Source organism: Danio rerio, chromosome 7 (genome assembly GCF_049306965.1).
Source record: "Danio rerio strain Tuebingen ecotype United States chromosome 7, GRCz12tu, whole genome shotgun sequence".
NCBI classification, from domain to species: Eukaryota; Metazoa; Chordata; class Actinopteri; order Cypriniformes; family Danionidae; genus Danio; species Danio rerio.
In genome coordinates this window covers 4,294,776-4,311,772 of record NC_133182.1, presented here as the reverse complement: position 1 = coordinate 4,311,772, position 16,997 = coordinate 4,294,776, and the positions used below count along the sequence as shown (strand labels likewise).

Sequence of the window (16,997 nt, the reverse complement as noted above, 5' to 3'; positions counted from 1 at the left end):
TGTACTTCAATACTGGTCATTATGGTGGTACTTGGAGAGACAATTTTTTTTCTCTGAGGTGGTACTTGGTGAAAAAAGTTTGAGAACCACTGCTCTAGGCGACACCGACAACAGTTCATTAAACTGGGCTCGGCTCAGTCAGAAGCACCGCTGAAAGCCTCCGTCATCCAGGTTAAGTTTCTGGAGGACTTTATGAGCTCACAGAGCTGGATGCACCTCTGAAAGGATCTAGTGGACTCAAACACGGCCCTAAACGTATCGACGCTGTTTTTCAGCCTTCATAAAGCACATAAACACTGTTATTTTCTTCATAAAATACATGTTAGCCATTTAGCAACGAAGCTAGAGTCACCGGGCAGACAGAAGTCCTGCCCATCACGCAAATCCGTGTTTGTTTTGAAGTGAATTTGACACGCGAATAAAGCGGATTTGATGCGCGATTGAAGCGAGTCAATTTAAATGTTCACGCGGCTATTTAAACGCGAATAGCGCGATTTATCCATTCCGCATCTGGTGTAAACAGCATTAGTCAGTGATTGTCAGAAATCATCAGGTCTTTAATGCTGTGCCTATGCTCCATCCATTGAGCCTAAATGTATGACTAATCCTAGTCGTAGGCTGCGGAAACATGAGCTGAAACAATCTAGTTACAAAGGTTTCAGCAGATATTAGAGTTAAACAAGAATTTGACATTTATTTGTCAGGCAAATATTTTTCATTCCAATTCACATAATTAAACAAAATAAGCCAATCAAGATTGTACAACATCAATTATTCAATCAATTATTCATTTAAGAGATAGAGATTGATACTTGACTGTGTAGAAGTACGTTGCAGCATATAAGCCTTGATGTAGATCTCAAGAGACTCACAAACTGCAATGGGGTATCCTGGCTACAGAATCCCCCAGACACGTCTGCACCTTTTCCTTAAATACTCAAAACACCATAAGTGATTCATGACAATGAAAGCTTCACCAAGAACCTAGCCTGGTCATGAGTTGATGTGAAGACCATTTTGCCTGGAGTTGAGCATCTGACAAAGATCTTATCAAAGTCAAAACCCAAATTAACTGATATAAAAGAGATTGTAAATTTCAGTGATATTAAGAGCACTTTACCAATCACACAGAGACATTTAAAATGACACCAAACATGAATATAGAGCCACTAGATAGACCATATTAAAACTTGTGTGGAATGTGAGTGAGCTGCTCTGGTGGAGAAGGTAAAGTCCAGGGCAAAGAGGGGGGCTCAGAATGCATGATCGAGACAACCTGAACAACTGGTTTCCTAGCTGATCTTCATCAGATTAGAGCGTTTATTGGGGGTGAGGTTTGGACGACCTCAAAAAGAAGAGCGTGGGGGCAGGGGCACTTCAGTTCATTTTGAAAGGACACTTGCTATCTAAGACTAAAAAGGGCTTGAGCCCTATGCGTGCACGTGCCTGCCCTCACTCAATCTCCAACCCCAATTCTGACCCCAGCCGAACAGTCTACTCATAATCGAATGCGAATTAGTTGGCATGTAGATGCAATGTAACTCAATGTAAATTCAACAAACGAACTATCAATATAAAGTGTGACCAACATATAACTAAAGCAAAACACAGCAGCGAGAAGAAAGCCACCACACTACCAGAAAAACAACATGACATAAAATCAATGCACATGACTTCTTTACATTGAGTTAAATTATTGCACAATTGTTGATTCTCTACTTTCTAATTGACTGAAATTACATTTTTTTAAATTTTTTGAGAATTTTTTTTCTAAGGGGAATGACTGAGGTTTTAATGTACCTTAAAACCATTGATAACAATGTATGTTGAGTCCAGTAAAAACAACACAAACAAACAAACAAAACAAAGGTCAAAAACAAAGTCATCCAAGACAAGGAACCGCTTAGAAATGCTGTTTAACAGGACTCAGCAAGTGTGCGTGAAAGTGAGGCTTTTAAATAGTCCATATAATCAATGATGATGAGCTTCAGCTGTGTGTGTCCGTGTGTTCAGATTATTGTCAGCTGTGGAAGTTGTTTGGTACATTGACATCTATGAGATGTAGTTCAGCAGGAATACAGGAAGCAATCTCCAACTGGTGATCACAACTCATGGGCTCTTCAAAAAATATATACCAGAGAAAAGTACATTTAAATTACCCAAGAAATAATACATACAGTATGTTTAAATGAAAGATTTTTCCATTATGCATTTTAAATAAACACTACATTATAAAACTGTACAAAAAATAATCATTGATTATTTAAATCATAATAAAACACAGGTCTTTCACTCTTAGTAGTTTGTGCAGATGAAATTGAGTCGGTCAGTTTCAGGACGGCTGATCCAGGTCTGATGTCCTCCAGACTGAACTGCTCCAGATCTCACTGTGGGCTCACAGTCCTCCTCTGATGTGCCGTTCCCTGGAGCCCAGTTGTGATAGCACACGGTCTCTCCACTCACCCAGAACCAGATGCCCAAAATGTGGGAGAAACGTAAACCCAACCACACCGCCTCAGTAGACGCCAGTTTAACCACGTTCATCACCTCATACTGCATTTCCACTGACTGAACCGAGACCAGATCCACATGATGCTGTCTGCAGTATCTCAGAGCTTCAGACCACGACAACTTCTGCTGGATCACAATCAGTTTATCTGGACACAAAACAAAGCAGAAACTAGAGAGAGACTGATCAACAACAACATGCAGAACAAACACTGTGGAGGAATCTGTCATGTCAGACATGTAGAGTCAACTTTAAGAGACCAGGGGCCTCATGTATCAACGCTGCGTATGCACAAAAACTTTGCGTGGGAATGTGCGCAGCTCCACGGCAGCTTTATGGCTGGCGTATGTACATGTTTTGTGCGTGTGTGTTTTATTTTCATTGGCGACTCCTAGAGGCAGTTGTGTTAAATTGCTCTCTACAAAGTGTCTGAGCCTTGCAATGGCAGCTGTATGAGACGGGTTCATCTAGCAAGTATATAAGGTTTCCATACCATACAGTTGACCAGCAGAACATTAAAGCGCAATTAGCAGCAGTCGCCTGCTTTCCCATTGTAATCTGAGCTATCTACTGCACATTGCTATAAAGACACTATCTGAAGATGAATTTGCATGCGTGAATCAGAAACATTTCCATTCAATAAATGTGCAAATAAAATATGATGCACAGACTTATTAATGATTCTTACTTGTATTTCTCGTGATAAATAGAAGGCAAAATCTGATATGTAGCGGGGGAAAAAAAGAAGAAAGAGTTCATCAGACGCTGGATTCGAACAGAGTTCATGCTCGAACGTGTCAAAACATGTTGAAATGCGTTTTACGAGCTGCGCCACTGAGACTGTTAAAGATACTGCAACATTTTACACCTATAAACCACACTATTTTTTTTCTAATTCACTAAGTGCGATGTTCAGACCCAACTGTGTTGACCACACCAGCTAAACTCTCCCACTCTATTTTTTTCTTTTGTTGTTAATTCCGGAGGACAAATTTGCAAATAACACCGCTTTTCTCCGGTCTACCTCCGAAAGCAGCACCTCCAATTCCCATTCTGTTCAAAGTTTCTCTTCTTGCTTGCTTTTGCCGTTGCTTTTTCGTTGGGTTTTGCCAAAGTAGAGTCATTAGCATATTCATACAGGGGAGGAGGCAGGGAGGGGTTTTGTGCTCGTGCATGTTGCGCTCAGTTTCACGTTCATTCGGATGTACAAAAGAATATGCATGAGATTTGGCGTACGCAGTGTTTCATACATCTGAATTTTTTTCTGCGTACGCACATTTACAGCTTTGTGCGTACGAAATGTTTTAGTATGATTTCCACGCAAGTCTTCGTACATGAGGCCCCTGGATCTGATGATGGATTGAGTGTGTTTGGAGGATCTGCTCACCTTCATGACACACGAAAGGATACTGTCGATTACAAGAGATGTCTATCCATTTTCCATGAGTGTTCTGTTCAATTGCTGTACAGTCTTCATTCCATAACATATTATTTGGTTCACCAGAATTCCAGTATCTGAATGAGGAGTTGCTCTGATCTGACCACTGCCATGTGTCACTGAACAGACCGATCCAGACTGCAGATCCAGATGAGTTTCTGTCATTAATGAACTTCTCCAGCTGTTGATTCTCATTCTGGTTCCTCACAGTGACCAGATCAATGTGATTCTGTCTGCAGTAACTCTGAGCAGCTCTCCAGTTCATTTTCTGATCGACAAACACTAGTCCTTGGCTCACTTTAAGAAAACCAAATGGAAACATTATTTTATAAGTTTATTCTTACTCTGCTTAGATGAACATAAGCAGAAGAAAAGCCTGTTAGAGAAGATTTGAGTTTGTTGTTTATTAATATTACTATGTTCACTATTTAAGATATTTAGACTATGGTCTGTAATTCTGTAATTTAGATCTCTTTTCCTGTTTGCCTTTGTTAATAGTAGATTTGCCAGAAATATTTGCCACAAAATTACAAAGTAGATTTAGGTATTTGTTTAAGCTTTACACTAATTTTATAATGTCATATTTAATAATAATCACATTTAAGCCTTTTTGAAACTTTTGTCAAATTAATGTCTGCTGTAAGTGTCTGTGTACTCACTGTTGTAGCAGATGAAGCGACACTTCTTTGTGCATGGCCAATCATGCCAACTTCCATTTCTTATAAAAGTACAATCAGCATTGACGTCTGGTTGTCCAGATGCCCAGTTTAGAAAAAGCGCAGGATCACCTGAAGACCAATGCCATTTGTAGTGTCTCGTCTTCTGAAGACCAATCCAGATACGTCTGTTATTCAAACTCTTGTTCAGCTGGATCATGTCGTTCATGTTGTCAACAGTGGCCAGATCTGTGTATTTATCTCTGCAGTATCTCTGAGCTTTAGCAGAGTTCTTCTTCTCATTTATAAAGTGATACTGACGCTGAACACATTCAGATATGGAGCAGAGAGCTGTGAAAGAGACACTTTCCTTTAATGCTTTTCAGAACAGAGTCAAACCTAATGAAACTATAAACCATAAATAAAACTACAAACACACTCACCAATGAGGAGAAGAGGGAAATATAGAGTCTGAGCCATTTCTTAGAAAGAAACACATTCAAAAAACATACACTAATGTTTATCTTTGAGAAAAGAATGTCAGCAGCAAAACACAATTCACAAACCTTAAAGACTGATTCCGATGTAGATGTGTGTGTTCTTACCTCAGAGGTGGTGTGTTTCTGTCCTCAGTCTGCTGTTTCTGTCTGCTGTTTCGAGCTATGCGATTATTTTATATCATGCTTATTTTTTATTTATTACTGTAAACTGAGGCTGTTCTTCCTTATGCAGGGGTATTTGCATATTTTCTGTGTTGGTCTTTGTTTCTGTACATCACTGAAAGCAAGTTCATTTGAATGTGGTAGAGAGTCCAGAGTCTGTATTCTGTAATAAAAGGTTAAAGATAAGAGTTTCTGTTCGGCTTAGTTCCTTTATTAATCTGGGGTCGCCACGGCGGAATGAACCGCCAACTTATCCAGCATATGTTTTGCGCAGCAGATAACCTTCCAGCTGCAACCCATGTCTGGGAAACATCCATATGCACTCATACACTACAGACAATTAAGCCTACCCAATTCACCTGTACCACATGTCCTTGGACTATGGGGGAAACCGGAGCACCCGGAGGAAACCCACGCAAATGGAGGGAGAACATGCAAACTCCACACAGAAACGCCAACTTTTATTTATTTATTTGACATGGACATCACAATTACACTGGACAACCAGATGCATTTGTTTATGTGTTTTAGCAAACTTGCTAATTCTCAACACCTGTCCACAAAGGGCTTGAAAGAATTTGACAAAATGGAAAATAATAAAATATAAATACACAACATTATATTTCTTTACATAAAATTACTAAAGGCAAAAGCAAAGTTGGCCACGCAGTAGTCTTGCTGTCGCCTTACAGCAAGAAGGTCGCTGGGTCATTGGTTCGAGCTGTTTCTGTGTGGAGTTTGCATGTTCTCCCTGTGTTCACGTGGGTTTCCCCCACGGTTCAAACACATGTGGTACAGGTAAATTGGGTAGGCTAAATCCTACGTACTGTATGAGTGTGTGGATGTTTCCCAGTTATGGGTTGCAGCTGGAAGGGCATCCGTTGCATAAAAACGTGCTGGATAAGTTGGCGGTTCATACTGCTGTGGCGACCCCGGAAGCTGACAAGAAAATGAATGAAAAGCAAAGGCAACATGATCTAACAAACTAACAGTAGACTATTTGTGCAAACAGTGGTTTTATTTTTAACCACCATTTAAGAACACTACTAAAAACATTTATATTACTTTCTGATTTTAGGCTAACAGGTAAATCATTCCACAGTTTGGCTCCCTTTACAGAGAAGACAGATTGACCAAATCAGGTCTTACACTTTGGCACTAGACAGTCAATATTAGCAGTTGCCCGTGTAACTCTGTGAGAGTTGACCCAGCCGAGGCTTGAACCCCCGACATTCTTGCTGTGAGGCGACAGCACTACCTACTGTGCCACTGCGTCGCCCCAGCCATATATGTAAAGCACAAATGTCTCTCAATTCGGTCACGTCCAGCATTGTCATCCTTGAATCAACCTCGATCATTGTAAGCTGCTTGGTTTTCTGTTTGTTCCCTTGCTCCATTTGTTAGATGTTTGTTCCAACTTTCTTTTGCAGTCTGAAGTGCGTCAAACCCCCATTCGCGCCACAGGATGTCTGATCCAATCTTTGCATTGACTTCACATCACTTGCACTTCATCCACCCCCCCCACACACACTTTCATGTAATGTTAGGATTGTGAGGGGGCAGGTGAAGACGGATGGATTTTTTTAAAAGAGATACTCAAATACATCACGTGCACTGCGTATGCAATGTCTTTAAGTCAAGTGAAACATTTATTGCAAACTAAAAAATAAATAACTTGATTTTATGGCTTGGAATTGAATTATTTATGAGATTATTTATGATTTTTGCAATTATTTTGCCTTTAACTAAAGAATTTTGAAGGATCGCAAAATTTTTGGACTTTTTGTTGATTTTGCGTTGGATTCAGCGATCGTGGAATCACAACACACTATTGATTGTTATGCCAATGACTGCTGAATCTATGTTACTCTTAAAGGACAGATGGGGTTCCGGATTAGATGGTGGTGTGAACGACTCTTGATAGCTAGTCAGATTTAACCCCTAAAATTAACATTTTCAACACATATTCAGACTCAAAATGAGTGGGGGTATCAAATCACAGAGTAGTACAATTCCTAATAATCAAGATATACGAGGAGAAGCTAAGCTAAGACACGGCAGGCTTCACTACAAGCCAGATTTGAAACTATAAGCAAACAAATCAAAGACTTGAAAAAAGAAATTAAGTCTGATCTACAAGGACAGATGGCTTCTCTGTAAACACACTGGAGTCATGTTTGAAGAACTTAAAATCTTGGATGGCACTGAACTTTCTTGATTTGAATGATTCTAAGACTGATGGTGTTTGGGACCTAGTTTCACTGGTGCCCATTCTGAACCTCTTAATAAACTGGAAGTTTCTGTAAACCAGAGATTGTGAATCTGGGTTTTAAAATTAATCCTAAACTAAAAGTTTGTTGTTTGTTCCAGACTTTTTCACCTAAGGCAGTTGGCCAATATGAAGCACTTTTATTAATGTCTTTGTAATCACCCAGCTCGACCACTGTAATGCACTTTATTTTGGAGTAGGTCAATTCTCTATTTCTTGACTATAACTTGTTCAAAATTCAGCTGCACATCTTTTAACTGGCTTATGCAAATAATCAATTCAATTTAATTATTGTATGGGCATATCACCCCGGTTTTATTTACTCTTCACTGGGTGTCTGTTCATTTCATGATCCATTTTAAGTTGCTATTGTTTGTTTTCATGGTGCTGTGCTACTTTAAGCCTCCTCCATTGCTGTTTTTAAATCTTTTAAAACCTACGTTCAATTTGGCACAGCATGACATGTTGACATTTATTTGATTTATTCATACATTTTAAAGTATGTGTTATGCTTTGTTAGCACTTCAGTCTACTTTTTTATATTAAAGTCCATATAAGGTCATAACATATATTTTTAATATATAATTTATGTGATATAAGTTTGATACTAAGATCATGCAGAGTATTTAGCCTTATGAAAACTATTTATTTAATATATCTTTTTGGACTTTTTTTTATCTCTCTTTGCATTAGTATTGAGAGGGTGCTCGCTACAGAGCCATTTGAGCAGAGCTGAGCTCCAGCGAGGGGGAGCATGTGCTCTCGTTCTGCCTCCTGTAAGCTTTAATGCGTACACCAACCCCACCCCTAACCCTACCCCCAGTGACATCACTCGTAAAAGAAGTGCAAAAAAGGTGGAGCTCAAGCTCCCCCTCGCTGGAGCTCAGCTCGCCCAAATGGCTCTGCAGCGAGCACCACTTGTTAGTATTTGATTTGTCACAGATAATTGTTCAAGATGTCATAAGAAGAAGATATCATAAGAACAAGATGTCATGAGAAGATACTGAATCCTGTAGCCATTATATTACCGGTACCTTTGTAACCGGTATGTACCGTACCAAACCAGCATATGAATTTTGGTGCCTTATTTCAGTGCTACTGGTGCTACGACAAGGACGTAAGACGCATCAAGGGGGGCATCAAAGACACTCATAGGTACACGTTGTCACACCATCTCTAAACATTTAATTGTAAAAAACTTTGAGGAATACGAACAGGTGATGTCAGGCGTTTGTTCTTGTTGCTTAAGGAACGGACGCATGCAGTACAGCGTATTCGGTGAGCAACAGCGACTCTTTAGATCAACACGCATGATGGCGTTCATCAAATTTGCTTAAGCTAAGCGTTCAAAAGCATATTTTACAAGCAAATATTCTGTCACAGCAACGAGAAGCAGATGCTATACAAAAGTTGTGTGTAAGAGGGAAACACGTCAAACTTAATGATACATTAGAGGGCTCAAAGCCAAAGGAATGCACTGTCTCTGTCATCATCTGGCACTTTCAATGAGAACGTGCATGGACACCAATGCTCCAATTTGAATATGGTTAAGACAGTACTCTGATTTAGAGTCTAGACTACCATGTAAACAGCGATTTTTGATTACCTTAAAGGACCACAGACACCTGTGTCGCAAAATGCATAGATTTTTTCTTTCCATTCAACGTGCGGTATCAAATTCCATTAAAAGAGCACTCTTCCTGCAGTCCTTACTTAATACTCTCATTAAATACCTCAGTTTGTCAAGGGTGCATGAATAAAAAAATTAAACTGCAGTTAAAGTCGAAAAATTAAAAATGAAACTCCTCAAATTACATGAAACTCTGTAGGAAACATGGATAGTGTGGTGACGCAATGACGTTGATGGATCTATGTACTATAACATGTAAGACGGGATCATGAAAGGAATATTCAAAAAGCAACTCATGTAAACACCTTAATCATATTACTGTCTTATTCAGATTAAGGCAAATCATTAGATTACTGATAACCATGTAAACATAGTCACAACCCTAGAAAAAGGGTTCAGTATTTTGTTCAGTATTTTGATGAGAGCCTATCCAGAGGTTAGCAGTAAGCTAATGTAATTTCATAATGCAAATCTTAAATTCATGCTAACCAACAAATGATCCAAGGAAATATATTATTGTAATTTCAATATATAAAATTAAAAGACTTTACTTGAAGCTTAAATTATATTGTTCTTTTCAAAATATTTAAAAAAAAGATTTTGTCAAATAAAATATTTTTCTAGAGTCATCCACCATAATTTTGGGGCTCAACAGTATCAGTTCAGGCACCTTTATTGGCACGGAACAGTTTTAAAAGTATCAATTAAGCTCCGGTAAGGAAATAACCCCAAACGATACGATACCTAACCATAGTCATAAGGATGAGTCAAGTCACTAGAAGAGTAAATGTTCTACAAACATATAAACTATTAAATTATGATTGTATATTCATAAATGTGTTCTGTTTTCCTGTGAATATGTGGTTTTATAAATGTGATGTTTTGATGTGAATATGAAAATTTCCTATTGAACTAAAAAACAATGATCATTTAAATGAGTTTATTTGACCTAAAGGAGTTGAACATACATTGCAAGATATTTTTAAATGAACTTTTACACAATCTAAAACAACAACATTGTATTTTATAGAGACAAGCAAGATATTAGGCTCAGATGCAAAACACACTTTTTAAAGCAATATATTACGTAAAGATATGACCAATGGAGAATACACTGTTGAAAATAAAGTCACAACACTACCAGGAAACCAAGATCTAATAAAATCAATTTACATGAATTATTAACTTTTTTCAAATGTTCAGAATGCTTTAATCCAAACAATTGAACCATTATTATCTTTGTTAAATCTCTCAAGCCTCCTTTTTGTTGGAAGAGAATGAGATCGAAATTTTAAATGTACACGAAAGCTAAATATATAATAAAAATAATTTCATAAGGTCTTTAAAAAGGATATAAAGTGCACAATAGTAAGTTAAATGGCTGCAATAAATGTTACACACAGTAGGTGTTCAAATGAATGAAAACAAGTCTTTCACTCTTAGTAGTTTCTGCAGATGAAGTTGAGTCGGTCAGTTTCAGGACGGCTGATCCAGGTCTGATCTCCTCCAGACTGAACTGCTCCAGATCTCACTGTGGGCTCACAGAACTCCTCTGATGTGCCGTTCCCTGGAGCCCAGTTCTGATAGCACACGGTCTGTTCACTCACCCAAAACCAGATGCCCAAAGCACAGGAGTGACGTAAACCCAACCACTTTGCATTTGGTTGGCGGACTTGTGTTTGACCTTTTGCCTGTACGATTATGATTTTGGATGTTCATTTATTTACCACCAGTTTATCTTCACAACAATCCAACCATTAAATGCATTTGAATTTTACCTTTGTCCCCATCACGTGAAATCTCGTAAGACCTGGAGATCCGCTAAATGGATTACAAAACTCCAACGTTTAAATGTGTAATAGGTGATTGTCTTCAGAAACATTTGTTGTTGAGCTAGTTGAAAGTCTCTTCACATTCCAATAGTAATGATTAAAGTAAATGATCTAAATGTATTTATATGCATTTTTATACTCTAGGTAAGGCATGGGACTAAAAAAATGTCCAATGTAAAATTTCAGGCCAAACACTACTATAGGTAGCCCAAACTGTCTGTCAACAAATGTAGATTTGTATATCTGTGTACTCTGTTCAAGCAGACAGATACGGCATTTGCATGTACACATGACCCGCTGATGACAGAGAGTGTAAAATGGCAGACAAACAACAACAACAATCTGAACGTCTTTCAATATCCCTTTTGCATGTTGCTTTTGCTATACTGCTCAAAACTGTGATCTGTGAATGTTTTAAACCTATGTTAGTCACTCCAAGTGTTCTATTACCAATGGACAATATGCATGTAAAGTGGATGACAGATATTGACGTCAGCAGAACCAACCACACTGGAAATCCTTGCATGCATAAAATATTGCAGTTTTACACACGTTTTGCTTGCTACACAACAGAAAATGTGCTAGATTGTAAAAGCGTACGCTATTATAAAGTACTATAACATTAAAACTAATGAAATACATGATGTAGTGTTATAAGGCATACCTGTAAACACTGAGATGTGAAAATAAGGTCATCCCCCCACCCACCCCTTAACAAAAATAAAAAATCCCAAAATTACTAAATATGTTTATCTGAAGCTGTTTTATTGTAAATAAACAATCGAAATAGTCAGTATTATGTTTTTATTATTATTATTAATTACAAAGGATATAACAAACAGCAGACATTATGGAAAAAAAAATGCAAAATCAAACAGATTTGCCTACTCAAATAATAGATATACAGAAACTTATTCTAAGTTATCACCATTTCTTCACAGCAAAATTTAATTAAACATTCTAACTTAACAAATCTCTCGTTTAGATGTTTATTTTAATTACATTACATCACAGAGGTTGGTGTCACTTTAAGAATGCACAGATCTATAATGAAAGCATTTGAAACCAGCAAAGCAAAGACACCAAGATCGACATGTTCACATGATAGTATTGTCTGTTTGAACATGCACCCAAAACCCTGAGTGGGTTTTAACTTCTGCCCCTCTTCAAATCGCGTACAGAATCCATTCGGGAAACAGCATCTAAATATCAACATGGAGCGTGTCAGACAGTCACTCATCACAACATGAACTGACTGATTTGAGGATTGCATAGGAGGGGCAACAGTACCTGTAATAGAAAGGAAAGGAATGCCACCTTTTTAATATTTATGTCATAGTGTTTTCAAGCCTACATAAAATTATTTCATACTTAATAGCAAGGGGCAACCCCTTGTAGTTCAGCTGTACTATGCGTATAGGTAAGCCTAAAATATGGAAAATACTTCAATGCTATGTTATAAGCTTGTCTATTCGGTGTGTGTGTGTGTGTGTGTGTGTGTGCGGCTTTGTAGAGCAGGGAGTGACGTTTGTTCTCAATTCTGTTACACTACATTAGCGTAATTTTTAGTTCATAATTTTCACAGATCAACTACTTTAACTCTGCAGGAGCTGGAAAATTTTGAAAAAAATTATTTAAAAAAAGAGTTGCTTTATTAATAAATACACTTTAAAATATTTGGACTATTTTAGTGTCAAATTTGATGTAAAATATGACAAACCCATCTGCTGGGTTAATTTGATTATTAAATGTATCTGTATTTTACCCAAGTTTCACAAAGATTTAAAAATCCACACAATGCTGTGCTTTAAAACCCCTTATTACTACCCTAATGCATTTATGCTAACTGAACTCATAGCCATATGTAATATAAAATGATTACTTCACAATCCGATGATTAATGAAAATGAAAGAAACTCATAATCTTACATTTTTACTCTTAGTAGTTTCTGCAGATGAAGTTGAGTTTGTCAATTTCAGGACGGCTGATCCAGGTCTGATCTCCTCCAGACTGAACTGCTCCAGATCTCACTGTGGGCTCACAGTCCTCCTCTGATGTGCCGTTCCCTGGAGCCCAGTACTGATAGCACACGGTCTGTCCACTCACCCAGAACCAGATGCCTAAAGCGCAGGAGTGACGTAAACCCAACCACACCGCCTCAGTAGACGCCAGTTTAACCACGTTCATCACCTCATACTGCATCTCCACTGACTGAACCGAGACCAGATCCACATGATTCTGTCTGCAGTATCTCAGAGCTTCAGACCACGACTTTGTCTGCTGGATCACAATCAGTTTATCTGGACACAAAACAAAGCAGAAACTAGAGAGAGACTGATCAACAACAACATGCAGAACAAACACTGTGGAGGAATTTGTCATGTCAGACATGTAGAGTCAACTTTAAGAGATCTGGAGCTGATGATGGATTGAGTGTGTTTGGAGGATCTGCTCACCTTCATGACACACAAAAGGAAACTGGTTGTAATTACTAGAGTAGTCAGCCCATTGTCCTGATATGTTTGGTTGAATAGCGGCACTGTATGAAGAATCTTTAAAATTAGCAGCCCAGTATCTAAATGAAGAGTTGCTCTGATCTGACCACTGCCATGTGTCTCTGAACAGACCGATCCAGACTGCAGATCCAGATGAGTTTCTGTCATTAATGAACTTCTCCAGTTGTTGACTCTCATTCTGGTTCCTCACAGTGACCAGATCAATGTGATTCTGTCTGCAGTAACTCTGAGCGACTGTCCAGTTCATGTTCTGATTGACAAACACCAGTCCTCTGCTCACTTTAAGAAAATAAATTAAAACAATATTTTATTAGTTTATTCATCTGCTGTATGTAAACAAATCAGTACTTACAATTTAAGAAGAGTTTTTGTAGAGTTGTGTTATTATAAGTTTATGTTGATTAGAAATATTACTATTTTAAATCCTCTAAGGGGAATTATAATTCAACATCACATTTTCTGTTTGTCTGTGAGATAATAGTACAAAGTAAATTTGACTAGATATGTAGTTTATTTTTTTTCATAATTTTTTTTACTTTTGTCACGCTTTAATTGTTTATTAAAGCATACTTTGTTATGAACCAATCCCAATTTTACCCCTTAGCCCTTCCCCCTACCCCTTGTTTTTCGCATTCCTGTGAAGAGGTAGTGGTGTCCCAATTCTCTTTAACTTGAAGGCGTAGGGCTAAGCGCAAGAGGTATACACCCTTTCGAATGAAGATTATTCAGGACCACAGTTGAAACCAAGGGGTAAGAAATTTTCCCTGAATACACCAGCCACAACAGCAGGATGGCAGATCCACAAAGTAGTATTTTTGCCATTATTACGAATTTTTACAACAAACAAGCACATGTTTTAATATATTTAGAACTGCGTTGGTGTTTTACCGTCATGCTTTAAAAAATAAAAACTCTAAAATAAAAACAGCAAAATTTTGCTATCTGTAATCCCTAATAATAACTTCTGTTAATGTTGTTTTGGTGTGTTTATGTAGATGAATATGGCCATTGTGTAAATGCACAGTACAGTTATGATCTTATTGCCACATTAGATAGTTATGATAACATAATATATGCTTTCAGTGATTTCTTAAAGATAAATACCAAAAAATAACACAACTGGAATAACTACAGAAGTCACCATAGTCTGATCTTACATGAAGCAAGAGATTGCGATGACGTGTGCAGGTGCTGTAGTGCTGTCCCAATTCTTAGGGTAAACTTTACAGCCCTTTGAGATTGAGCCTAAATGAACGTTTGCCACTGTAGTTTGTACTTACTGTTGTAGCAGATGAAGAAACATGTGTTATTGCATGACTCAGCAAACCACTGTCCATTTTTTATTGTGCCACAATTATAACTGTTGTTTGGTTCTCCAGATGCCCAGTTCAGAAAGAGCACAAGATCACCTGAAGACCAATGCCATTTAGAAACATTCGTCTTCTGAAGACCAATATAGATATTCTGATTGTTTACATTATTCACACTCTTGTTCAGCTGGATCATGTCGTTCATGTTGTCAACAGTGGCCAGATCTGTGTATTTCTCTCTGCAGTATCTCTGAGCTTCAGTCCAGTTCTTGTTCTCATTTATGAAGTGATACTGACGCTGAACACATTCAGATATGGAGCAGAGAGCTGTGAAAGAGACACTTTGCTTTAATGCTTTTCAGATCAGAGTCAAACCTAATGAAACTATAAACCATTAATAAAACTACAAACACACTCACCAATGAGGAGAAGAGGGAAAAATAGAGATTGAGCCATTTCTGAGAGAGAAACACATTAAAAGAAAACACAAACCATCTTTAGGTTTGGAGTAAAATGCTAGAAAAAAAGCATTTAAGCACAATTCACAATTTCTATTACTATGTCTGCAATCTGTTTGTGTGTAAATAATGTAGATGTGTGTTGTTCTTACCTCAGATGTGGAGTGTTTCTGTCCTCAGTCTGATGATTCTGTCTGAACTTCAGAATATGTGATTATTTTATATCTGCTGTGATCTGTCATTCAGCACGTCACTATATTTGCTTATTACTCCAAACAAAGGTCTTTTTCATTTTTCTTCCTCATTCAGGTGTATTTACACATATTTTCTCTGTGTTGGAAGTTTGTTCATTTGAATATGGTCAAGAGTCGAGTCTATGTTTTTTACAGTATTTATATGGAAGCTTCACAAGAAAAATCCACCTCAACATTTGCTTTTAAGTATGTTTTTTTCTTTTTCCATCCTCAATCTTTCTATAATGACATGCTTTCACACCCCCAAACACAAAATTTAAGATGCATTATGCATTCATAAGCACAGTATATACTCGGTGGTGTCGATATATTGGACAACAACAAACATGTGCAAAAACAACAGAAAAAACACTCAGCTATTTATTTTAAAAAAACATTGAGCATTTGTCATGTTTGCTGACTTACATGCATACGAGGAACTCCAGGGGGTTTAATTGCGTTCGGACAAAGCTGTAAATGGGTGTACGCAGTGAAATATTCAGATGGATGAAACACTGCCTTCGCCGATCCTACGCATATTCTCCTTGTACATTCAAATTAACATGAAACTGACCGCACATGCACGAGCGCAAAACCTCTCCCTGCCTCCTCCCCAGTATGAATATGCTAATGACTCTACTTTGGTAAAACCATACAAAAAAAGCAATGGCCAAAGCAAGCAAAAAGAGAAACTTTGAACAGAATGTGAACTGGAGGTGCTCCAATCGGAGGTAGACCGGAGAAAACGGTGTTATTTGCAAGTTTGTCGTTGGAATAAGCTAGTTGAGGGATTTCCGCCCATTTGATTGACTGAAACAGCAAAGCTAAAGAGGGCGAACATCAGCAGCAGGAGTGGTGTAGCTCGTAACACGCATGGCAACATGTGTTGACACTGTCAGTCATGAATCCGGTTTGAATCCAGCACCTGATGAACTCATTCTTCGTTTTTTACCCCACAACATATCAGATTTTGCCTACTCTTCATCACGAGGAAGACAAGTAGGAGTCATTATTAATTGCGAGTATTATGTTAAGCGCATTTGAGGATCACATATTATTTGAACATTAATTTAATGGAAAGTTTCTAATTCACTTATGCATATTAGTCTTCAGATAGCACCTTTATAGCAATGTGTGTGCAGTCGATCGATTCGATTACATTGGAAAAACCGGAAATCGCTGCAAGTTGCTCTTTAATGTTTGGCTGGTCAACTGTGTGACATGGAAACATTATATACCTGCTAGACGTGCGGTTGATCTCGTCCCATTTGTCATGTGCAATTTAACACAATTGCCTATAGGAGTCGCCAATTGTTACACCTGGCTCAGGGATGTAACATAATAAGGGAGACGACAAGGAGAAGTATAATCAAAAAGAATATTTATTTAACTCTATTTAAATTATATAATCAATATATCAGTATCAGTATGTTCAATCAGTGTGAAATGCAAATGTATGGATGCTGTAAATGTTGTCAGTGAT

At 37.8% G+C, this 16,997-nt stretch overlaps 2 protein-coding genes across 6 annotated transcripts; both read right to left on the bottom strand.

The window, feature by feature from the left end:
* Positions 1-2,284: 2,284 nt before the first annotated feature.
* si:dkey-83f18.4 lies at positions 2,285-5,252 on the bottom strand. The gene is made up of 5 exons (NM_001423076.1): positions 5,209-5,252; positions 5,047-5,085; positions 4,607-4,954; positions 3,897-4,244; positions 2,285-2,657 (listed from the first exon to the last, which is right to left on the bottom strand). The coding sequence occupies exons 2-5, from the start codon at positions 5,081-5,083 to the stop codon at positions 2,296-2,298; spliced, it is 1,095 nt and encodes a 364-aa protein (NP_001410005.1). The 5' UTR covers positions 5,084-5,085; positions 5,209-5,252; the 3' UTR covers positions 2,285-2,295.
* Positions 5,253-11,783: 6,531 nt separating this feature from the next.
* Positions 11,784-16,692, bottom strand: si:dkey-83f18.7. 5 transcript variants are annotated; one of them, XR_012382236.1, is made up of 7 exons: positions 15,434-15,774; positions 15,243-15,281; positions 14,794-15,150; positions 13,454-13,792; positions 13,188-13,297; positions 12,926-13,117; positions 11,784-12,286 (listed from the first exon to the last, which is right to left on the bottom strand). XR_012382236.1 is itself a non-coding variant. In XM_073905913.1 (7 exons), coding segments are annotated over exons 4-6 (702 nt in total). In that variant the 5' UTR covers positions 14,795-14,922; positions 14,999-15,150; positions 15,243-15,281; positions 15,434-16,692; the 3' UTR covers positions 11,784-12,286; positions 12,926-12,935. The 5 variants fall into 5 exon arrangements, 4 of the variants coding, with proteins under 4 accessions (XP_073762014.1, XP_068078199.1, XP_073762012.1 ...); XM_073905913.1 differs by having other exon boundaries at positions 12,926-13,297; positions 14,794-14,922; positions 14,999-15,150; positions 15,434-16,692; XM_068222098.2 differs by having other exon boundaries at positions 12,926-13,297; positions 15,434-16,028.
* Between the last annotated feature and the right edge of the window lie 305 nt (positions 16,693-16,997).

Bases quoted from the DNA above. Each gene is read 5' to 3' on its own strand.
- si:dkey-83f18.4 (NM_001423076.1), bottom strand. From the start codon at position 5,083: ATGGCTCAGACTCTATATTTCCCTCTTCTCCTCATTG. The intron at 4,955-5,046 runs GTGAGTGTGTTT...TCTCTTTCACAG, and splicing joins TTTCCCTCTTCTCCTCATTG to CTCTCTGCTCCATATCTGAA. The intron at 2,658-3,896 runs GTGAGCAGATCC...TTTTGTGTCCAG, and splicing joins TCCTTTCGTGTGTCATGAAG to ATAAACTGATTGTGATCCAG.
- si:dkey-83f18.7 (XM_068222098.2), bottom strand. From the start codon at position 15,279: ATGGCTCAATCTCTATTTTTCCCTCTTCTCCTCATTG. The intron at 15,151-15,242 runs GTGAGTGTGTTT...TCTCTTTCACAG, and splicing joins TTTCCCTCTTCTCCTCATTG to CTCTCTGCTCCATATCTGAA. The intron at 13,298-13,453 runs GTGAGCAGATCC...TTTTGTGTCCAG, and splicing joins TCCTTTTGTGTGTCATGAAG to ATAAACTGATTGTGATCCAG.